Source organism: Nycticebus coucang, chromosome 1, assembly GCF_027406575.1.
Source record: "Nycticebus coucang isolate mNycCou1 chromosome 1, mNycCou1.pri, whole genome shotgun sequence".
NCBI classification, from domain to species: Eukaryota; Metazoa; Chordata; class Mammalia; order Primates; family Lorisidae; genus Nycticebus; species Nycticebus coucang.
The window spans coordinates 32,790,881-32,799,322 of NC_069780.1; the positions used below are offsets into that span (position 1 = coordinate 32,790,881).

An 8,442-nucleotide genomic window follows, 5' to 3' on the forward strand; every position below is an offset into this window, starting at 1 on the left:
CTTTACTGTTCAGAACAATAACCACTGGCCACAATAAGGTTATTGAACAGCTGATATGTGGCTAATGCAGTTGAGCTGATTTGTTTAAAAGTGTAGTTTAAATTTACAAGCTACACATGGCTAGATGCTACCACATTGGACAGCACAACTTTTGATCATCAGAAAGCTAGGCATTTAAAATTGTCTTCCAGATATGGGGATCAACTTCTAATAGTGCAGTCACAGGTTCTGTGTGGCATTTCTTATGAGACAGCATAAGTCTAATGACTGATTGTATATTTATTTTTGTTCAAAGAACAGAATAAAGCTAACTAGACCACAGTAGGGACTAAATAGTCATAAACCACATAATCATAAAATAGAGCAGTCAATACCTTCTTCACTGTCCTTTCACTAGTGTCTTCTAAGGTTAGATACAGGATTTATAGTATATATAAACCCAATGGGAAATGACATTAATCCATGGAAAACTTTATCATGAGGTAAGTTCGTCTTCCAACAAGTTTACCTTCTAGCCGTGATGAAGTAATGGGCTAGAAGTAAATGAGTAAATTCATTTACTTTTACACATTTAAAGAATAAATCTGACAAAATATATGAAATAATGGTTTTTAGACATAGAGCACTCAGAAGGAAATGAAACAATGATGCCAGAGAAGGAAAATAAAATGATGAACTTACCATTGTTCCAGCTTACTTCTTGAACCAAAACACAGCCAGGATTATCTCTGCATTCAGGAGACAAAATTCGGAATTTGGAAAGGTCAAGATGGCTAGAATTCACAATTCAAAATACCAGAAAGGAGAGAGCTTCATTGTGAAGAGCTCCAGAGATCTGCAGGGGGTTCTGCTAGAGTAGTGGTTCTCAACGTTCCTAATGCCGCGGCCCTTTAATACAGTTCCCGTGAGCCGCGACCCACAGGTTGAGAACCGCTGAGCTAGAGTGTCCTGCTTAATCCTGAACAGTGCTTTCGTGTAAAAAGAAAAACTACCAAGGCTGGAAAAAGAGCCACCAAAGAAGCAGGTCTCAAGCGGGACCTGGAATACTTGTTACTCATGTCAGCCAGACAGAGCAAGACCTTATAATGTACAAGCTATCAAGTAGATTATTCAGAATTGTATTACCTTGGTAGTGGGAGTAGATTTGGCTATTCTGGTACCATGTCAAAATGTTTAAAATCAAGACTTAAAAGGACAAAAATGATTCTAGTAATTTAACAGCATCCCAGAACAAATACTGGGGGAAAAAGTTCTAACAAACAAAAAGTAAAATTTATAATATCTGCCATCCCATCAAAAAATACAAAGCATACAAAGAAACAAGAAAATATGTCGGGGGGGGGCGGGGGCAGAGCCAACAGCCATAGTCCCAGAAGTGTCGTAGGTAATCAAATATGTAGAAAGGGGCTCAGCACCTGTAGCTCAGCAGCTCGTGCGCTGGCCACATACACCAGAGCTGGGAGGGTTCGAACCCAGACTGGGTCTGCCAAACAACAATGACAACTACAACAACAACAAAAATAGACGGGTGCCTGTAATCCCAGCTACTTGGGAGGCTGAGGCAAGAGAATCGCTTAAGCCCAAGAGTTTGAGGTTGCTGTGAGCTGTGATGCCATGGCACTTACCGAGGGTGACATAGTGAGACTCTGTCTCAAAAAAAAAAAGAAAGAAAGAAATATGTAGAAAGGGTCATTGAAATGGTTATCATAGTCCATGTGCACAGAAAGTCAAAGAAAAGCATGAGCATGGCAAAGAAATATAAGAAGATAGAAAAAAACCCACACTGAACTTATGGGAATAAAAAAATATGTATTATATCTAGATAAAAATACACTAGATAGAAGATTAGTAAACTTGAAGATAGAGCAATAGAAATTTTTCAACATAAAGAGAAAAAACAAAACTGAAAAAAATTGAATAGATCAAAAATATGTGCAAATGGAATTTTAGGAGGTGGGAGATGGAAAAATATTTTTAAAAATAACAGTCAAAAAATTTTTAAATGTTTTTAAAATGATAAGCCCATAGGTCCCAGAAGTTTAGCGAACCCCAAGTAGAAAAATAACATGAAAGACATGAGGAAAACTATATAAAGACATACCATAATCACATTGCTTACAATAAATCTGAAAAGCAAATGGAAAAAAAGAGACAGCATATATATTGAGGGCAAAATGATAAAGACAGGAGACTTCATGCAGAAAATGGCAAGAAAGAAGATATAGGAGAAAAATCTTTAACATACATGGGGCGGGGGGGACTATCAACCCAGACACCTATAACCAATGGAAAAAAGACTTTACTTTTTAAATGTCTTTAAAAGATAACAATGCACTATGAAATTTAAAACATGTGGAAGTAGCTTAGAGGCTGGGGAATTAAATGTGCTGTTGTTAAGTTCTTAAACTATATATGGCCTGATGTAGTACCTGGCTGTGGAATGCGAGAAGTTAAATAGTACACTGGAAACCTTAAGGCAAGTACCACTTTAAAAAGCATATAGCTAATCAGCCAGTAAAGAGAAAAATGGAATGAATCCAAAAAAGTTTTTAAAAAAAGAATACAGGAAAAAAGGAAAAAACAAAACAGACAGCAAGATGGTTTACATAAACCCAACACCATCAATAACCACATTAAATGTAAATTATTTTTAACACCCCAAAGTAAAAGGCAGAGCTTATGTTATTAAATTTAAAAAGCAAAACCCAGGAAAACCACATCAATCAAAAGGAAAATGGAGTGACTCTAGTAATAGCAAACAAAGTAGATTGATAGCAAAGAATGTTATAAGGTTAAAGGTGGTCATTTAATAATGATAGAAGGGTCACTTCATTGAAAGAACATGATACTGCTAAATATTTATGCACTTAGTAACAGAAATGTAACAGTTATGAAAGAAAAACTGATAGAACTAAAAAAAAAAAGAAAAATACATAATTAGATTTTAACACAACTCAGAATAATAATAAGTAGACAAAAAATCAGTAAGGAAATAGAAGACTCAGCACTTTTAAACAACTTGATCTAATTGACACAAAACTCCCACCCAACAATAGAATTAGCATTCTAGTCAAGTACACAAGGGTGGTTCACTGAGATAGATTATATTATGTTTCATAAAATAATAGAAAAATATATATTAGTAAATTTTAAAAGCATCAAGTGTATTCTCTAACTATACAATGAAATTAAAAATCTGTACCAGAAAGATACCTACAACTTACCCAAATACCTGGAAACAGACCAACATGCTTCTAAATAACATGGGTCAAAGAAAAAAAAAGAATCACACAGGAAATTATAAAGTATTTCAAACTTGATGAAAACAAGAAACGGCATTGAAATTTGTGGGAGGCAGTTTAAACAGATAAGTATAACATTAGAAAAATGTAAATTTTTAAGCCAATAATCTATGCTTCTAACCCCAAAAATCTTGAAAAAGAGCAAGTCCTAAAAAGCAGAAAAAAGGAAAAAATAAAAAGAATGACAATCAGTGAGGTAAAATACAGAAAAAAGCAATCAATGAGTGAAACCAAAAGCTCATGCTCTTAAGACAATTTTGTCAGGACAAAAAAAGAGAAAGAACAAATAAAATCAAGAATTATTGATGAGATACTGCCAGAGATCCTACAGACATCAAAAGAATAAAAGCATATTACCAGTAACTTTATGCCAACAAATTCAACAAATTAGATTTTGTTTGTCGTTTTATAGATGTGTACACATATCAGAACTCAAATAGTACATTTTAAACATGTGCTGTGTAACGTGTGTCATTTATACCTTGATAACACTGTAAAATAAAAGCTTTATCATGTTAGGGTAGCTGCCGTACTTTGTGTCATTCCATTTTGTTCCTAGATACAAAGTCCAAAATATTTCCTGAAAGCTCTAAGTAGTCTGAATACTAATGAGTCTTTTTGTCTAAGCGTAAAACTACCGGCTTTCCCATTCACACACATTTTTCTTTTTCAGATTGAATATGAACACAGAGCACCGGAGTGCCGTCTGGGTCTTAAGGAAGGCCGTCCGTTCTCAGGGGTCACTGCGTGTTTGGACTTCTGTGCTCACGCACATAGGGACTTGCACAACATGCAGAATGGCAGCACATTGGTAAGTGGAGCTGAGGACAGCTCAGAGAGTAGAAGCTTGCAAGTTCCCAGCATTCAGGTAGGGTAATAGCTGTACTTTCTCTGTAGGTATCACTGAACAACAGTGTCTTCATGAATGATTGCTGTTGCAAGGTGACCTGTAGCATAACTAGCACTCTTTCTTACAGTAGGTTGTTGACACATTAGTAATAGCCCTAACAAGCATGTGAGAATCATGGAAATTTTTAGTGCTAATGACTGCACTGCTGGTTACAGTTAGCTTCCAGCTGAAATCATCACTAATCATGCATTGAGCAGCACTGCTCATTATTCAGTGTCAGTTTTGCCTGGTAGGTTATAATCAGTTTAGCAAAAACAAAACAAAACAAATCCACCCAACAACAATAGAAACAAACAAAAAGCCAGGGTACCATCTCACCTTGCAGAGTGTAGTGCAAATGAAAAACACATCATCATCTCCCTAACTACAGTAACCTACTGTAGAAGGTTCCGGGTGCAGAAGAGCCTGAGGACATTGTTCATGGAGTACACTAGACTGGTCTTGTAAATGGAGGCCATGGTGCCAGGAGAAAATATATAAGGTCTTAGGGTGGAGCAATGCTCCATACTGATGAAGTCCAGGCTGTTGCCTTGCATGTAAAGGAATGCTCCAGAGTGGGGATAAGAATGAAGAAGTTCAGGTGAAGAAACTATAAATTAATCAGCCTAATGAGTTGTCAACATGGTTTAGGTATAGTTAAGGAAGATGACCAGTGAGATTTAAGATGAAAAATTAATGTCAATCATTAAAATCATTTTCTGGAATAGAAAATAATAATTCAGGGAGATAATAGACAATAGCCAAAATAATTTGAAGAAGGTGGAGCAAAATTTTCAACAGGAAGCAAAGAAGGTATTGGTTTAATTGGTCTAGACAAGAGATTGGAAAACTCTTCTGTAAAGGGCAAGGAAGCATCGTATTTTTAGGCTTTCCAGGCCATATAGGATCTCTCTTAGATTCATATTCTTTGTTTTGTGGCTTTTAAGAAAAAAAAAAAAAAACACCTTTGAAAACGTAAAAACCATTCTTGGTTGCTGGCCATAAAAACACAAGCTGTGAGGCAGATTAGCCACGGACCCTAGTTTGCTGGGAACAAATGCAAGGCCTCCCAACCACCCTAACATCTGAAATCATCACTAACACACATAGAACAGCACCGCTCATTATTGAAGAAATAAATGATAGCTGGAGCTGTAGTAGGTCTCAAAGGTAAGTAAGCCTCACTCCAGCAAGGTGACCAAGAGCTGGAAGATGAGAAAGATGGTCAGTATCAAAGGGAATTTGCCTCTGATAGAGCACAGGATCTGTGAAGTAAATGGAAGGAGGCGTTAGATGAGAATTCAGTAGAGTTAAGTGTGGATGGGAAAAAGGTTACACGTTGCTCAGAGAGATAAATCTGGAAGACTTTTGTGTGCAGGAAGTGACAAATTCATTATAATACCATTTCATGTTAAAATTATTTATATAGGTCAGTTACTGTGATCACATTCCTTTCCATGATGTCTTCTAAAGATTTTATATTGCCTTGTGCTTTAGGTCACATTTTCCCATTGATCAAAAACACAAACAAGTGAGGCACAGTGGCTCATGCCTGTAATCTCAACGTTGAGAGTCCAAGGCAGGAGGATCACTAGAGGCCAGGAATTTGAGACCAGTCTGGGCAAGGAGACTCCATTTTTTATTTATTTATATACATATATATATATATATATTTTTTTTTTTTTTTTAATTAGCCAGCTGCAGCAGTGTGCATCTGTAATCCCACTACTCAAGAAGTTGAACCAGAAGGATCCCTTGAGCCCAGGAATTACAGTTTGCAATGAGCTATGATTGTGCCACTGTGCTCCAGCCTGGGCATAAGAGTGAGACCCCATCTACTAAAAAATATATATTATCTATCTAGAGCATGCGTGCTCTCTCTCTCTCTATATATATATATATAATATACATATATATGTCTTTCTTTAAAACCAATATAATTGTGCCTAACCAAAAAAGAAAAGGTACTATTAAAGTATCGAAGCAACAAAAGTAGCTTTTTCCTCCCTTTTCAGAGTACCCACATGTATAGGCTGGTATTTCACAGGAGAAACAATGAGTCAGTAAGAAGAGTACAGAAAGGAGAGAAAAGAAAGCTTAAAAAGAGTATTAAGTTAGCCACAGGTGCCGGCCAAACTGCAACAACAACAAAAAAAATAGCCGGGCATTGTGGCGCGCGCCTGTAGTTCCAGCTGCTTGGGAGGCTGAGGCAAGAGAATCGCGTAAGCCCAAGAGTTAGAGGTTGCTGTGAGCCGTGTGACGCCACGGCACTCTACCCGAGGGCGGTACAGTGAGACTGTCTCTACAAAAAAAAAAAAAGAGTATTAAGTTAGAATCTACAACTTGTAATTTTTACATTTTTGAAGGGATTTGGGGTCAGCAGATGAGGGGGTCTTGGCATGAGAAATGAGGAGGCTTGACACAAAGTCTATGTTGGGGGACCGAGGAACTCTGGGAGGAGCCCTCCGTAGTAAACCTTGGGTCCATGTTTATAGAAGGGGAAGAAGTAGACAAAAGCTGCTTGCTTTTAACATTAGCACTGATTAAGGAGGACATGGTTAAGATCAGACAGAATGTCTCCACCTTTGGTTTTCCAAAAACCTTGAGCACAACCTCTGCCTTCAGCGAGACACCTTTGGAATCTAGAGAATCTTTACCAGAACCATTAGGCCTGGCATTGCCACACCTCACACACACATTTTCTCTTGGGGGCCGGTTTTCTGATCTCCTGCACACACCCAGCTCACACACCATTCTCGTGATTCTCCAGGTCTCTCAAGCAGGGAGTGAGTCTTATTGCTAAAGGTTAGGGCTCCATTTCCCCTGTACATTTTTACTTTGATATATTGTGGAAACTTAAACAGTGAGTGAATTTCTTACACAGTTAAGTGTCAGAAGTGAAATTTCTTTGTGTACCAAAGTATGAGATGAGGAAGCAAATGTGATGCTCCCTAAAACACGGGAGATCATTTGGCAGAAGAAACCTTTAGTCTCTTCCCATCTGTTTTTGGAGTGGGAAAAGCAGGAGATCCTTTGTTTTGGGAGAAGTGTTGCTTCTTCCCTTAGCAGGGGTTTCCAACCTTTATTTTCCCTGCTACATATTGGAAAAAAAAAAAAAAAAAAGAGTTGTCCTGGACCACACACTAAATACACAAACACTGACAAAAGCTGATTAATAAAAATTTATTAAAAGGTCCATGCATACTTTTCATGATATCCAAAGCCACAGATAAGCAGAACAGTACCCCCAGCACACAGCCCAGGGACCACAGGTTGGACCCTGCCTGGGAGTCAGAAATGGATCATGTCAGAGGATAACAGTTCCTGATGAACTATAAAAGGAAGCTGTGGTAGGCGGAGGGGGGCGACGTGAACTTCTCTGTATCTTCCTGTACCACTCTGATGCTATCTTCATTAATAACAAATAGATACGATTTTACGGTAATGCACGTGCCACACTGGTCTGGTCCGGCTAAGCCACTGACACAAATCTAGATACTGAGGGGGAGAAAGATGCACCCACCTTTTCCTTTGGGCCTGTCACCGAGGCTGTGATGTCTTGCTTCCTGCCCAGGTATGCACTCTCACCAGAGAAGACAATCGAGACATTGGAGGAAAACCTGAGGATGAGCAGCTCCATGTTCTACCTTTATACAAAGTCTCTGATGTGGATGAGTTTGGGAGTATAGAGGCTCAGGAGGAGAAAAAACGAAACGGCGCCATTCAGGTACTGACTTCTTTTCGACGGAAAGTCAGGATGTTAGCAGAGCCGGTCAAGACTTGCCGACAAAGGAAGCTAGAAGCCAAGAAAGCTGCAGCTGAAAAGCTTTCCTCCCTGGAGAACAGCTCAAATAAGAATGAAAAGGAAAAGTCAGCCTCCTTACGTATGAAACAGACCGAAAATGCAAACCAGGCAAAACAATTGGCAGGTAAATTTAACGTTGAAGCATTGCAGATATATGTTGTATGATACTTAAAAGCGAACATTGTTAATTATGGAAGGTTACATCTTAGTTTTGTACCAGAATCTTCTCTAAAGTAGCCATAGCTAGGCTTAAGCTCTCAGAGACGGTAATGAGATAATTGCACCATCAACTCAGCTTGACAGAGAAATTTGGGTTTTATTCTGTAGTAAACAGAGTTTTTTTTTTAACAGATAAGTGACATGGGGCAATTAGTGTTAATGTGGCAGTGGCAGGTAAACCAAAATAGAAGTAGAGGAATTAATAGTTTGGAGACAGATGTAATAAA

The 8,442-nt window shown here is 38.2% G+C and overlaps 1 protein-coding gene across 4 annotated transcripts in view; it reads left to right on the plus strand.

Moving 5' to 3' along the window:
• Positions 1–8,442, plus strand: part of TET2 (tet methylcytosine dioxygenase 2) — a 135,828-nt gene that overhangs the window by 120,922 nt on the left and 6,464 nt on the right. For all 4 annotated transcript variants that reach the window (XM_053560042.1, XM_053560210.1, XM_053560120.1 and 1 more), the window contains 2 exons: positions 3,976–4,113; positions 7,766–8,120. In XM_053560042.1, coding sequence (XP_053416017.1) covers positions 3,976–4,113; positions 7,766–8,120 — 493 coding nt within the window. The remainder of the gene's footprint in view (positions 1–3,975; positions 4,114–7,765; positions 8,121–8,442) is intronic.